The sequence below is a fragment of the Equus asinus genome, chromosome 13, assembly GCF_041296235.1.
Source record: "Equus asinus isolate D_3611 breed Donkey chromosome 13, EquAss-T2T_v2, whole genome shotgun sequence".
NCBI classification, from domain to species: Eukaryota; Metazoa; Chordata; class Mammalia; order Perissodactyla; family Equidae; genus Equus; species Equus asinus.
The window spans coordinates 11,951,136-11,966,515 of NC_091802.1; the positions used below are offsets into that span (position 1 = coordinate 11,951,136).

Consider the following 15,380-nt stretch of genomic DNA (forward strand, 5'->3'; position numbering starts at 1 on the left):
CAGTGTCTGGCACTTGCAGCTACAACTTATGGAGCATTTACTACTGTTAATAAAAGCAATGACCAGAAGTATAACTGGAAGCACGAGTGATAGCATCCAGAGGATTCTGCAGCCTCGGGCTAAGGCAGGATAGAGAGGAGGCAGAGGGGGGAAGGGAAGTCACAGTCCCTGTCTCAGCCATCCTTGAGTGCCTCCACACGACAGGACGCGCGTCTCATACAGTGACTTTATATACGTATCTATATATATACATTTAGTACAACAGACCTTCAGTTTCTTCTCCCTTCTTTTTCAGACATATACAAAAATATCTGAAGGCTCCTCCAAGCCCAGGGTTTACAGGCAGCCTTTCAAATTCTTGTTTCCTTTAGCTGGTCAAAAGCCTGTGGGTGCAACACCCTTCTAGGATGAGAGAGGAGGAAAGAGCTGGGACCCCCACCTGGCAGCCTTGGGGAGCAGTGGGGGTAGGACCCAGAGCCCTAAGTCTAGAGGTGGGAGCCTGCTGTCCCTTCCCTTCGCCACATAAGGGCATGTGTTCCCTCTCGCCGTGGAAAGTGGAGCGAGAGAACTGAGCCTGCAGTGACAGAGGTGAGGTTAGACCTTGGGAGGGTGCATCCTTTGCCCTGGAGGGGTCAAAACAGACCACCCCTTCACCCAGAGTCTATGTGGCAATAATTCAGAGAAAGTGCCAGAGAGTGGGAGGAGTCCAGGGTGGCAGGACACTCAGTTTCTCTTCTCCAGTCCTGCTCTTGGCTTCACTTGCCCCTCCACTAAACAGTCAGTCCTAACGCCTCCCCCCTCCAATCCCCCTTCTCTAGCAGGGGGATGAAAATATTCTGGAGCTGAGGCTGGAAGGGGTGGGGGTGGGCTATGGAGGATGGAGGGGACGAGAGGGGAGAATGGCCCACCCTGATGACCACAGCCTAACCACAACACATAAATAATCCAAGAGTCACACGAGGGGATTGAGGGGGTGCTCAGACCACCCTTCCCTCCAGCTTCCCAATTCCACCAGGCTGCAGGGTTTCCTCCACCCTGGAAGTAATGGGGAAGAGAGGGTTAAAGTGCTGCAGAGAAGGAGGGGGCTCTGAGGGGGGTAGAGAGCACCGGCTCTCCCACCCCTGCCTGCCCTCAGTCATTCTCATCTGGCCCTAAATACTCAAGTTCCGTGCTGGGCTTCACCTCCTGCTCTAAAAGAGAGGGTGTCCGGTGGAAAGCGGCTGAGATCTGGTCAAACGTCCGGCCTCGGGTTTCAGGCACTCTTAAGAAGGTGAAGATGAAGAAGCCAAGCAGGAGGACCGCAAATAGAAGGAAGACGTAGGGACCCATAGCATCCTGGGACAGGTGGAAAAAGAAGTGTTGACTGGGGGGAGCGAGGGATGGTCTCAGGCAAGTCAGGAACTAAAGACCCTCATAGGGAGCTGGGATACTGCAGAAAGCAAGTGGCTCCTTTGCAGGACAATGGAAATTACCAGGAATGAGAATTTAGTGAAAAAAGGATTCTCTGGACCCCAACTCTCCTATAGTTTCTCTCTCTTTACTATCCTGAGTTATTGAACTCAGGGTGGATTCCCAGACATTTGCAGTATTAATATGAAGTTTATAATTTTATTCCCAGCGTACATATGTTATGCCACTAGTTTGTTTTGAAGACACCTCTGTGGCTCTCCAGCTCCCTTCTTTCCTTTGATTCTGGTGGAGCAGGTGGTCTTCAGGGCCCATGTGATCTACCAAAGTGATCCCCAGACCAGCAGTCTATGGGCCAGGGGAGTCCCTGACTGGAAAGCAAGCGGGCTAGCTGTGAGTTGCCCTCCTCTGGCTTACGGTGTGGGAGAATGGGACAGGGGCAGGAGACCTACCGCGACATACTGGAAGCCCATGCCAATGATGAAGTTGCACGTCCAGTTGGAGAAGCCAGCCACAGCCATGGCTGCCGGGCGGGGTCCCTGGCTGAAGAGCTCAGCCACGATGAACCAGGGGATGGGGCCAGGGCCAATCTCAAAGAATGCCACAAAGCCAAAGATGGCCACGATGGAGACATAGCTCATGGCTGGAACTCGCTCCTAGTGGGGGACCAGGCAGGAAGGGTGGGGAACTCAGGTCAGGTCTTTCTGGATCTTCCTTTGCCCTCCATCCAGAGAACTGAAATCTATTCCTCCTAGTAGCTCATGGTGGTGGTGGCGGGGGGGTGGGGGAGGGATTAGGGGGTCTGCCACCCTTGGTTAGAACAGGGGATTGAGCATTTCTGAACGCTGACATTCAGCTGACTGCCCTATGCCAATTCAGGGCAGAGGGGATGTCATGTCTCTCAGCTCTTATGATGGCTGATTCCCCCTTGGTTCTACAGCTGGGTCCTTAGGAATTGTTCCTGAGGTTTGAGAGTGGCTCTCCTTCTCGGCTGCCAGAATTGTGCTACAGCTTCCTCCCAGAGTGGGAGAAAATACAGCCTGGGTCCCTCAGGAGCATAGACCACAGTCCTGGCACACGGGCTGGCCCCAGGATGGAAGGCATGTATGTTGAGGAGGGGCTTTGGCTGTTCACAGAGCCTCTTGGGGCACTTCCCATGAGTTGGGCCTCCGGTCCCCTTCCATCTCCCTAGGCCTCACCAGCAGAAGCAGAGCCACAGTCATCAAGATGGCACAGCCACACATTCCCGCCAGGCCCAGGAGATGGAGTGTCCGGCGCCCAGCTCGTTCTACCAAAAACACCTGTGGGCAGAGAAATGGGCTTGGCAGGGGGCCTTCAGTGCACAGGAAGTAGAAGGGGTTGGGTGTGTGGGGGCCACCAAGAGTAGACCTCCAGGACACCCAGGGATGTGAAGCCAATGGTGGGGGCCCTTCCAGAGTCCAGCAGTTACCGAGACCAAGGTGAAGACTGTGTTGACCACACCAGCTCCTATGGTGGCATAGGCTGGCTGCCCTACTCCTGCCTTCTCGAAGATGCTGGTTGAATAATAGAAAACCTAGAGGTGGGGGAGAAGAAAAGGAGATGGCAGGGATGTCCCTTCCTCCCCTGCAGCCACACCAAGCTGGACTGACCCTGAGTTTTAATGGAGGGGGCTGGCTCCCTTCTCCCCTCCTCTTGGGCTGTTCCCTAACCCTTGCCCCTCCCAGAGGTGCCGCATACATACAGCGTTGATGCCCGATAGCTGCTGGCTGAGCTGCAGCACAACTGCAATGACTAGGGGCTGCCGGTGGACACGGCTGCCCAGGAGCTGGAGCAGGGACAGTGGCCGCTCACGCTCCAGCTTCCGCTTCTCTTCCTTTAGCTCAGCCAGCACTCCAGACACGTCAGCCCAGCCTGTCAGGCGCTTCAGACCTGAAGGTGAGGAGGGTCAGCCTGAGAGGGCAGGGAGGGGGCCTGGGAGGACAGGTGCTAGCAAGACAGGGTAGAAGCTCACTCTTTCTGGCAGGCCCCTCCAGGTTCCGGCTGATGTAGAGGTAGCGAGGGCTTTCTGGGCAGAAGGGCAGTAGGACCAACTGCAGAAGGGCAGGCAGCACTGTGATGCCCAGGAGCAGTGGCCATAGGGTGGCAGTGCCCAGCATAGACTCCAAGCCCAGCACCTGTGGGAGAAGGATGGGAAGGAGGGCAGGCCATTCAGCCCATTCCCCAGAGCCCCATCCCAAACCCCTGCCTAGCCCCACACGAGGCCAGGCCCAGTCACCTGGGCGATCAGAATGCCAATGACGATGGCCAGTTGGTTGAGTGTCCCCAAGGCACCCCGCAGGTGAGTGGGGGCGATCTCCCCCACATACATGGGCACCAGCCCTGACGTCAGCCCTGGACAAAGGGAAGAAGAGAAGGCTGAGGGCAGCTGCCCACTCCCACCCCCAAACCCAGGGATAGTGAAGGAGAGCAAGGCACTAGGCAGGCCATGGTGCCTGTGGGTACCTGAGTAGGCGCCAATGAGGAACCGTCCAAGAATGAGCATCTCATAGGAGGCAGCAGTGTCAGCCAGGCCCATGAGGCTGCCCCCCAGCACTGCCAGGGCATTGTTGACCAGCATTGCCCTTTTCCTGGCAGGCAAAGAGTGGCGACGTAAGAGTCAGGGCACCCGTGCTGTGACTACGTTCCTGTCTCCCACCCTTGTCCTTCAGCCCCATACCTTCCGAGCCACTGAGAGATGATGCCAATGAGGAAGGAGGAGATCATGCCGCCCACAGAAAAGATGGCCACGGAGAGAGCCCAGAGGGTGGTGAGGGTGCCTGGCGGGATGGAGCTGGGCCCCTCAGGCCCCTGCCTCCCCAGCCATGTCTCATTGTAGCTCTGTTCAATCACCTGGGGGCACAGCATAGGAGTGATTCGGTGGAGACCCTTCCCTCTCTGCTCACCCCTGACATCCCCTGCCTCCTTGTTTGGGCACCCCTACTCTGCCAGCTGCAGAGGCCTCACCTTCTGTGGGGCATTGATGACCCCAATGTTGTAGCCAAACTGCAGGGAGCCAAGCACAGCAGAAAATACTGCGAGGACCAGGGTCCCAGTGACTCGCTGCTGAGGCGGTTCCCCATCCTGGGCAGGCAGAAGCAGAGAGGAGGCACATCACACTGAATAGTGGTTCCTTGCCTTCTTCCAGGGGCCCAGGCCGAGCCGGAGCCTTAAGATGCTGGGTTCCATCCAACGTGCTGGGTGAGGGAAACTGGGCCATATTAGGAATCGCCAGAAGAGCTCAGTGTAAACAGGAGCAGGAAGAACCAGACAGTAACCAGGGCATGGGGGAGAAACTGGATGTTTGAGATCAGCAGGCAGAGAAATGTTTGGGACCTAGGACTCACAATTCCTCTGTGACCTTGGGACAGGCTTGGCCTTAAGAGCCCTGAGTTCAGATTTGTGTGACTTTGGGCAAGTCCCATCCCCACTCTGAACCTAGGCTTCCTCTAGCTTAGGGGACACAGGGCTAATGTCGCCTGCTTTGCCTACCTGTCAGAGAAAGTGTGAAAATCAAAATTAAGTGTTAACAGTATCCCCGACAGTGCTGGTTTCATAAACTGACCCAAGCCTTATCATCATCAGCCTCTGTCCTCTTCCCTCCCCTCCGGGGGTTCTCTCAGCGGCTCCTGGAAGCCCCCAACAAGCTCAAGAAGGGCAATTCCAAAAAGGACATCGCGGTCATTCCTTCCAGCCTATGGCCCTTGGGGTGGCCTTCTCTGTCTCCGCCCTGGGCCTCCCCTCCCCCTCTAAGCTCCAATGAAAGGCAGGGGGCCATGCCCGGCTTTTGCCTGGGAGAATCACGCTCAGGGGATGGGGGCGGGAAGGTGGTGTGAGGGGCGGTGGCGGTGGTGGCCTCTGGCGGCACAGATTGTCTCCAAGCGGAAACCTGAGCTCGGGGAAGGGGGGCTGACACTACCCCCCGGTCCCTCCACCAACCATGGGGCCAAGGGAAAGTTCAGCGTCTGGGAGGACAGCCAGGAGTGGGGGTGGGGACCCACGGAGATCCTCCGGTCCTCGAAAAACTACCCGCGAGCCGGGACAGACGGACAGCTCCTGGAGGGCAAGACCTGTCTGGACCTGCTTTCTCAAGCTGGATCGAGGGCAGGGTGTTCCCAGTCCCGGCGCAACGCGCCGCACACTAGAGAATGGCCCGAACCCCAGACTCGCAGAATCCACTTGCGGCTTGTGGCCCTGGACGGTACCCCAAACCCACCCTGCCTCTTGGAGGGACTGGAATCCGACTGTCACGGGTTGGCCAGCCCGGGCATAAACAGCCAGGTTTCCATCCTCACCCCCTGCGCCTGCGCAGGGACCGCCCCCTAGTTGACCCCAATCGCGACCCCAGCCCCAAAAAAGCCGGACCCATGTCCCCGTCCCGCCCTCGCATGCTGAACCCTACTTCTGAGCCGATCTGTTGAAAACCCGACGGCATCTCGTCTTAGGAGCTGGAGGCGCAGGAGCTGCAGTAGATGAGAGCGAGGCGACAGGGGGTCTGCGGTTCCGGCCTGGCGGGCAGAGGACGCGGGGACGACTGGGGTCCTGGAGTGATGTGTGGAGGGCGGGCCTGGCGGGATCCACAGCCACAAGCCAAGGAGCCGGAGAGCAGCTCCGGGAGATCTGGCCCAGCCGGGCCGGGGGAAAAGACCCGAGGCGCCCCCGCAGCCCCCCGGCCACGCCCTTCACAACACTCATTGGCCAGGAGCCCGCACACCCCAGAAGGCCACGCCTCCTCCCCGAGCCCTGGGTTTGGAGTTTGGCAGAGTCGTCGCGTCTGCCAGTGAGGCCACGCCCCCTCAGCGTGCCGGCGGGACACACCCCTCAGGTTCCCGCCAGCAGCCGGCTGGGAAGGTTTGGGAAAAGGGTCCCGGGAGCTCAGACGGCCCCGCCCCTCCTCGTGTGAAGACTCCGCCCACCAGCCAAAGTTCTGGGCTGAAGAAGCGACTTAAAAGTGCTGCTCCTGGGCTCGGGACGGCGAGGTCTGAGAGGAGGGGATGGGCCAGGTATACTTGGCGGCCTGAGACCCGGCGCGCGCGGCGGCGCGCGGGGTGGGTGAGGAGCAATGGCCTGAAGTAACCCAGAGCGGTTATTTTTAGCTCACACGTCGGGAGACGTCAAATGTCAGGTCCCGGGTGTCCTGGCTTGTCCCGGGCAGGGGAGGGCAGGGAGATGGAGCCTTAAAGGGTCCGCGACACGCTTTCTACGCGGGGGTGGCCTTGGGGGACAGGAAATTCCGTTCCTAGTGGGTCGGGTGTCTGGGCTTGGTGGTCCTCTTTCCATGCATCCCAGCTCCCGGCCCTGTCCATTTGGCCCTTCCCCCACACTTGTTCCCCACTTTTTCTGGAGGAGGCCCGAGGGACAGTTGGTCACATCAACCACGCCACCAGCCCTGAGGTCTCTGAGTCGTCACTCATGTGCTGGCCGCGTGGACAACTTGGACACACTCTCTGGAGGCTGCTCGGGGTTTGAATTCCCGGCTAAATCCTGCACAGCCAGGAGGGCGCGACCTAGAGTCGGCGTGTCCTGAGAGAAGCGGAACACTCTGAATACCCAGGGCGCGCGGCTCCGAAGCGCGGAGCTGTAGTGCCACCTGGAGGGAGAGCGAGGCTCCGCAGCACATCGGCCAGGGTAGTCTCCGGCCCAGTGTCCCTCGCCATTCTGCCTCTCTAAGGCTTCAGTTACATCCTACCCACTCCTCATTCTGGAGCTCCAGAGCTAAGTGTTCAACTACCGCCTGGATGGGGCAGCTCACACGATCAGCAGGTCCAAACCTGCTCCTCCTTTCTCATCCCAGTGAATGGTCCCATTAGCCACCCTATCACTCCTATCAGAATCCTGGAAGTCATGCTTGATTCCTCCGCTCCTGCACAGCGCCCCCCCCCACCCCCCCCATTCAGTTAGTTACCAACATTGGTGTTTTGACCTCCTAAAGTCACAATTCATCTCATTTTCTCCACCTGCGCTGCTGCCTCTTTGGTCCAGACCATCACCTGATTGACTGGTCTTCCTGCTCCTCCTCTTCCTTACAATGGAGGGCAGAGTACAATAGTACCAAAAGTTCAGCCTCATCACTCCTGCCCCCCAAATCATTGGCTCTTTGTTGCCCCCTCTGTCAAGTTCAAACCCCTTTTCAGAGTGAACAAAACCTCCTTCCTTTCCTATCTCTGCCTCACCTTCTATCCTCTCCAAGTTTTAGTCAATACCTAACTCCTTCTTGCACCCAGAACACACAGCGTCGTTCCACTCCTTGGTGCCTTTGTCATACTAATTCCCCAGTCTGGAATACCAGGAAACTCCTATTCATCCCTCAAAAAACCCTCAACTCCTCTCTGAAACCTCCCTTGGCTTTCCTCCAGAAAGCCATGTGTCCCCAGTGTAGTATGTTGTCATCATTTCTTTTCTGTACTTCAACCCTGAGGACAGAAAGTCACCCTGTTTACCTCTGTATCTCCAGCACCCAGCCTAGGGACGGGCACTCAGTAAATGTTTGCCGGATGAATGAAATGAGGGTCTGCTCCTGATGACCAAGAATGCAGACTGGGGAGCAATCGCAAAGGAGAATGGCTTTGTGATTTGGTGAATGGCTCTAACTGTCTGACCAAGGGGATATAGATGAAGAACTAAGGTCTGAATATTGAGGATCATTTACGAGTAGAAAGGAGCAGAAGCGATTGATGGGAGTAAAGAGGGACGGATCAGGAAGGTAAAAGGAGAACCAGGGATTCTGAAATACCACAAAGGGAGAGGAGAAAAGCCTAGAAAGGTGCCCAGAGGAAAAAGGGACTAGGAGGGAGGCAGAAGTTGGGGGCAGATGATCAGTCAGTGTAGTAGGTGGAGTGCAGGGCTGGGGTCCAGCACCCTGGGGTCTGTCCTGCCCCTTGGGGCCAGGCACATCCCTGCTTTCATTTAGATGTCTCTCAGGGTCCCTTTTAGGTGTTTAAACTCCAGGGAACGTGGACTCAAGGAAAGCCAGTCAGAGCTGGGTATAGGAGTTGGAGTAGTTTAAAGAGTGTGGGGAAAGTGATGGGGAAGTAGAAGAGGAGACAAGAGAGGAATAAGGAGAGAGTTGGCAGGGAGGAAGAAAAGTCATGGAAGGTGGGGGAAAGAGGTTGATTGATAGAGGATTGGAAAGGAAGGAGAGACACATGACACAAGTGGGAACTTTGCATTGGAGTGTGTGTGTGTGTGTGTGTGTGTGTGTGTTCTCGCATAGTAATCCTTGGCCCATTTGATCTCGGAACCAATTGTCGCCCTTCCTAAATTCTGCCCTATTTCATAGGGAGCTAATTCGTGCAGGCTTTTGTTTTCTAAGCTCGTGTGTTCAGTGCCTTCTGACTGGGTTCAGCCCACGGTAGGTGAGTGATCAGAGGGCAAGAGAAAGCCAGGATATTTCTCCGTCCCTCTCTCTGCTTCCAGCTCCAACTCTACAGACCCACTTTACTTCCAGCTTCTGGAGGGAAACCTCGACTCCTGAGCTCCAGCAATGCTGTCTCCTCCCTTCCGTCCCTTCGCTGCATTTTGTCTGTGTGTTAGGGTCTCAGGTGCAGAGCATTGAATTAATGACACAGTTCTTGGTACATTGTCTTCATTGATCTATGTCTTATTCTGTTTTTATTTTTAAAACTATTCTTTTATTTCCATACCCATTTCTCGTTTGTCTTCACTCAAAAGGCAACCATTCCAAGTATTTAATATGCTCATTTTTTTCTTTCTGCGCTTGCAAAATATGAATTGTTTTATGTGCAAATATTTTTTTAGTTAAGATTTTTATTTTTCCTTTTTCTCCCCAAAGCTCCCCCGGTACATAGTTGTGTATTTTTAGTTGTGGGTCCTTCTAGTTGTTGCACATGGGACACCGACTGAGTGTGGCCTGATGAGCGTTGCCATGTCTGCGCCCAGGAGCCAAACCTGCGAAACTCTGGGCCACCGAAGCGGAGCCCGCGGACTCAACCACTCGGCCATGGGGGTGGCCCCTGTGCAAACATTTTTAATTTATATAAATAGTATCTTGTTATGAATTTCATCCTGATCTTACTTATTTTCAGCAAGCGCTACGTTTTAAAAATCCATTCAGGGGCCAGCCCAGTGGCCCAGAGGTTACCTTTGCATGTTCTGGGTCCCGGGTGCAGACGGTGGCAGCGCTTATCGAGCCATGCTGTGGCAGGCGTCCCACATAGAAAGCAGAGGACAATGGGCACGGATGTTAACTCAGGGTTAGCTCAGGGCCAATCTTCCTCAGCAAAAAGAGGAGAATTGTCAGCAGATGTTAGCTCAGGGCTAATCTTCCTCAAAAAAAAAAAAATCCGTTCATGTTCTGTGGTTATCAAATTTATTGTTGCATAATACCCCATAGTATCAGTCACACCACATTTTACTTGCTCACAAAGTCACTGATGAGCACCATGTGACCTCCAGTTCCCAACTGCAACAAATAATGTGGCAAAGAACATTTTCATACAAGGTTCCCTATGGAGTCCTATGAGAACTTCTTTGGGAGATATATCTCTGCCTATGCCCATGTCCATGTCTTTGTTTATATCCATCTCCATGAGCAGAATTGCTGAGTCACAGGGTATACTTATACCTAATTTGACTAAGAACTGCCAGCTCGCTGGTCACAATGGCTGTCCCAGTCTCCACTCCCATCAGCAGTGTGGGAGGGGTCTGCCACCACCTCACCCTCTCAGTCAGTGTCTGCCCAGAGGCAGCAGAGTTAAGGATGCTGGGTCCAAACTGCCTGAGTTTGAGCCCCAGCTCTGCTACTTACTAACTTTGAGCCCTTGAGAAAGTTACCTAAGCTCTTTGTGCCTAATTTACCTCATCTGTAAGATGAGAAGGGAGATAATAATAGTATCTGCATTTTAGGGTTTTAATAAAGGTGAATAATGTAATACTCATATAGTGCTTAGAGTAGATTGAATTGAATAAGGTTTTTTATTTTTTTAAACAGCTTTATGGAAGTATAATTGACAAACAATAAAGTGCACATATTTAAAATGTACAATTTGATAAGTCTTGATATGTAAACACCCGTGAAACCGCCCCACAGTCAAGACAATGAACATATCCATTATCCCCCAAAGTTTCCTTGTACTTCTTTGTAATCCCTCCCTTCAGCCTTTTACCCCACCCCTAGGCAACCACTGATCTGCTTTCTGTCATTATAGACTAGTTTGCATTTTCTAGAATTTCATATAAACGAAATCATACAGAACGTACTCTTTGTCTGGCTTCTTTCACTTAACATAATTACTGACCTTCATCTATGCTGTTTGGTGGATCAAGAGTTCATTCCTTTTTGTTGCTGAAATTATTGATTTGATTATCAGTAATAATCAGTTTGATTATCCATTCATCTGTTGATGAACATGTGGGTTATTTCAGTTTTAGGCTTTTGTAAATAAAGCTGCTAGGAACGTTCATGTACAAGTTTTTGTATGGACACATGCTTTCATTTCTCTGGCAAAATATCTAAGAGTAGAATGGCTGGATTATATGATAGGTGTATATGTAACTTTTCATGAAACTGCCAAACTGTTTTCCACAGTGGTTGTACCATTTTACATTCTCACCAGCGATGTATGGGGTTCCAGTTCCTCTGTTCCCTCACCAGTGTTGACGAGGGTCTTTTAAAATCCAGAATGGACTATACAAGATTTTAATCAAATACATGAGAAATTGTTTGGATTTCTATTTGTCAGTTCAGTAGATGAACAGTGATATCTTACCAGTTTTCTTTGATTACTTACAGTTTGGAGCATCCCTTTAAACACTTGTTAGCACCTTGGCTTTCTTTTGTAAATTCCCTTCTTATAGTCTGCCTGCTTTCTCTGGTAGTATTTTTCTTGTTGATTGGCAAGACATTAAAAAGAAAATCAGTTCTTTGTCAGATTTGGACAGTGCAAATATTTTCTCTCATTCTATGTCTGCCTATTAATTTTTCCCTGGTGAACTTCATTGAATAGAAATCTTTAATTTTGATATAATCAAAATGATCTTTTTTCCCCTTGTGGTTTGTGATTTTGAAAATGTACATATGTTCTTTTCCATCTCTGCACATTCAAAGGTATTCTTTTCCATTTTTTCCCCAATAACTTTAGAGTTTTACTCTTGAATTTATATCTTTTATTTCTTTTTCTTTTTCTTTTTTTAGTAAGGAAGATTAGCCCTGAACTAATATCTGTGCCCATCTTCTTCTATTTTATATGGATGCCTGCCACAGTACGGCTTGACAAGCAGTGCTAGGTCCGAGCCTGGGATCCGGCCAGCGAACCCCTGGCCTCTGAAGTGGAGCGTGAAAACTTAACCACTTTGTGCCACCAGGCAGCCCCACGTTTATGTCTTTTTAATCCATCTAGAGCACACTTATTTTGGGTGTTAGGGATCCAATTTATTTTTCTCTTATTGAGTCACATATCAAATTCTGATATATACAGTGTCTGTCTCTGAGTTTGTATTCTGTTCCATTGGTGTATCTGTCTGTTCTTGCACTAATATCATACTGTTATTGTTGCTGTCTTTCAGGATGCTTTGTAGCAAGTTTAAATTTCTGGAAGGGCAAGACCCTTCTTGTTGCTCTTTCCTTTCAAAGTTGACGTAACTATCTGTGGTCTTTTATTGCTCCATACAATTCTGGGGGTAAACTTATCAAGACCTTTAATAAAAAGAAAGGTGGATTTTTATTGGTACTATATCAAATTATAAGTTATTCTGGAGACAACTGATATCTTTATACTGTTGAATGATCCCATTTTAAGAGCATGGATTATTTCTCTATTTATTCAGGTCATCTTTTATGTGCCTTACTTGAATTAAAAGTTTTTTTCCACTGAGGTCTTGGTTAATTCCTAGATGCTTTATAATTTTTGTCACTGATGCAAATTGAAATGTTATTTTTTATTACATTTTCTGATGATTATTGCTGGTGTGGTAAAATACTAGTGTTTTTTTCCTGTAGGTTGATCTTATTTACAGCAACCTTGCTGAACACCCTTGCTGGTTCTAATAGTCTCCCTATTGACGTTATTTGCTTTTCTAAGTAAATGACTATATCATCTGAAAATCAGTTTTATTTTGTCCCTTTCAGTCTTTGCACTACTTATTTCTTCTCTTTCCTTGTAGTATTGATCAAGACCACCAGGACTTTGTCAAACAAAAGTGCTAACAGTGGGCATCTTTGTGCCTTTCTCAATCATAAAAGAGATGAGTCTAAAATTTCTTCATTAAGTATGAGAATTTTCTTTCTAATCTTTGTTTGCCATGGGTTTTTATCTTAAGCAGGTGTTGAAACTTAAAAATGCTTTTTAAAATTATTGATTGAGGTAACTGTAATTTTTTTTCCTTTAGTCTATTAATGTCATGAATTACATTGATGGATTTTCTAATATTGAAACACTTGCATTCCTGGGATAAACTGTCCTTGTTTGTGATGTATTACTCTTTAAATGTATTTCTATATTTGGTTAAGTTTTTCAGAACTCAGAACACATTTTCCCATAGAGGCAAAGAAGTTGGTTTGGTTCCCAGACCGGGTTGCTTACCTCATAATATGACCTGTCATGCCCTGCTGTGGTGTATATCCCCTAATCTAACCCAATTTTCCAACCAGACTCGATCTTTCAAACTCTTCCAGTGTGACCTCTGGACTCAGCGTCTGTCATCATCCTTATATGCCCGGGGTCTTCTCTGAATGTTCCTTTCCTAGACCTTACTGAAGCCTGGTTTTCTTGGAGGACACACTTCCCCAGCAGCCCTCTTAATAGAGGCTTGTGTTTTGGTTTCACTTCACATACCTGAGGGTCCAGAGCCGGGAGTGTTGCTCCCGAATGCTACTTCTAGACCATTCTTCTTCCTTCAAAATCCTCTGTGCCTTTGAAGTTCACGTCTGGAAGTAATATCAACTACCACATCTAATTGTTGCTGGGGTCTTCCAGCCTGGTCATTCACCCGCATTCACTGATAACTTTAACACCTGGCTCATAGTCATCCTCTTTAACCTATGTTCCTATCATCATTGTTGTTGACTTCAAAATCCATCAGGGTATTCCATCTAATTGCAGCCTCTCGGTCCTCAGTTTCATCTCCAATGATCTTTCTCTTTAGCCCACCCTCACACTCACACCCTGGGCTTTGTCATCTCCAAAAACAACCTCTTTCAATTTATTGAATTCAAGCCCCCTACCCTTGATGATCGCCTCCTAGCCTTCCAGTTCACAAGTATCCCCATTCCTCTCACTTCATGGAGATCTCTAAACCATTGACTCTCTCGGTTTTTCACTATCCACCAACACCTTTTTATGCTTACTCTCCTTCTTGCCCAATTTATATCCATGATCTAACACATAATCACTCTCATGCAAATACTTTAAAATCTTTTTTCTCTCTTTTTAGCAAAACCCCACCCCTGGCTAATTCCAACCATCCATCTGCTTGTTCTTTTGCACCCAACTATTTACTTGAATGCTTCTAGAGAAAAAAAAATCCACAACGATGCTGACTGGTCACACTTTAAATCGATAGATCTTAACCGGGACTGATTTTGCACCGCCCCCCCCCCCCAATGGGACATTTAGCAGTCTGGAAACATTTTTGATTGTCACTCTGGGGTTTGGGGGAGGGTTCCACTGACATCTTATCAGTAGAAGTCAAGGATGCTGCTAGATATCCTACAATGCACAGGGCAGTCACCCACAACAAAGAACTATCTGGCCCCAAACGTCAATAGTGCCGACGTTGAGAGATCCTGCTATTAATTAATATTACAAGTCTCAAAGAGGCAATCAACACAGGGTATAGCACTTGTCGTCTCCTCTGCCTATAGCATGTTTCTCTCATGACTGGCTCATTATTTAATAGTCACTTCCTCAGAAAGTGCTCCCTGACCTCACTCTAGAGAAGACCTCTTCACATTGCTCTGTTTTATTGCTTTCAAAACATGCGCCATTTTTCTTCATGTCTTTATTGCCTGCGTCCTCCCTCTAGAATCCAAGTGACATGAGTGCAGTCTCTGTATCTGTCTTGTTTACAGCTCTATCCCCAGTGTCAAGCATGGTGCCTGGGACATTATATAGGCACTCAGAATATATTTGTTGAACAAGTGGATGGAAATATTGTTAACTTGAGATTTATTCATTCGTTTATCAAATATTTATTAGTGATACAATGCAGACACATCTCTCTGCTCTTGGAACTTATAGTGCAGTGGGGAGACTGGCACTGAATAAAGAACCACACGAAGTAAACAGTTTCAGTCTATGATAAGGACTTTGAAAGATAAGTACAGGTAGCGGTGAGAGCATTCAGCAGGTGATCTGACTCAGTCTGGGGTGGGGAGTCAGGCTAGGCTTCCTGGGAGAAGTGATAGTGGAGCTAATAGCTGAAGGAAGAGTTGGTTAGCTGGGCGGAGGAAGGTGGGTGGGGAAGATGGAGAAGAGCATCCAGCCATAGAGTAGAGAGTGTGCAAGGCGCTTTGGTGGCAAGGAGGCTAGTTACCGTTCAGGAACAGAGAAGGCCAGGGTGGCTGAAGCACAGAGTCTGGTACGCCACGGTATGACATTTATTTGCCAAATTCAGTGAGACAATAGGAACAAAGGAGTGTCATTGGAAGATGAAAACAAATTTTAAACAGGAAGTGACAAGATCAAAGTTTGTAAAAAAAAGGTCCCTCCGGAGAATAGTGGGGAAGCAGGGAGATTGGTGTGGAGGCAGTCGCAGTGTCCGGACAAGGGGTGATGGTGGCTGGGCCTGAGATGGTGGCAGTGAGCTTGGAGAGAAGTTGGATCTACTCAAGTAATGAAAAACATGGAATTTGAGAGCTGGAAAGCACTTTAAAAAAACCTCACCATTAATCAAAAAGTAGAACAATAAAAATTAATAATAAAGAGTTCATTAAAGACTGCATTTTACAGAAAAGCAGGCTAATTAGCTTAGCATGAGGGGCCCTTTAATAAGTTTAT

At 49.7% G+C, this 15,380-nt stretch overlaps 1 protein-coding gene across 3 annotated transcripts; it reads right to left on the reverse strand.

The window, feature by feature from the left end:
• Positions 1-214: 214 nt before the first annotated feature.
• SLC2A4 (solute carrier family 2 member 4) lies at positions 215-6,111 on the reverse strand. 3 transcript variants are annotated; one of them, XM_014861501.3, is made up of 11 exons: positions 5,828-6,111; positions 4,393-4,509; positions 4,106-4,278; positions 3,892-4,016; positions 3,665-3,780; positions 3,401-3,563; positions 3,131-3,318; positions 2,858-2,962; positions 2,607-2,708; positions 1,860-2,063; positions 215-1,335 (listed from the first exon to the last, which is right to left on the reverse strand). In XM_014861501.3, the coding sequence occupies exons 1-11, from the start codon at positions 5,858-5,860 to the stop codon at positions 1,132-1,134; spliced, it is 1,530 nt and encodes a 509-aa protein (XP_014716987.1). In that variant the 5' UTR covers positions 5,861-6,111; the 3' UTR covers positions 215-1,131. The 3 variants fall into 3 exon arrangements, with proteins under 3 accessions (XP_014716987.1, XP_070338546.1, XP_044601507.1); XM_070482445.1 differs by having other exon boundaries at positions 4,393-4,622; positions 5,828-6,038; XM_044745572.2 differs by lacking the exon at positions 215-1,335 and adding an exon at positions 1,518-1,778 and having other exon boundaries at positions 5,828-6,080.
• Positions 6,112-15,380: the final 9,269 nt, after the last annotated feature.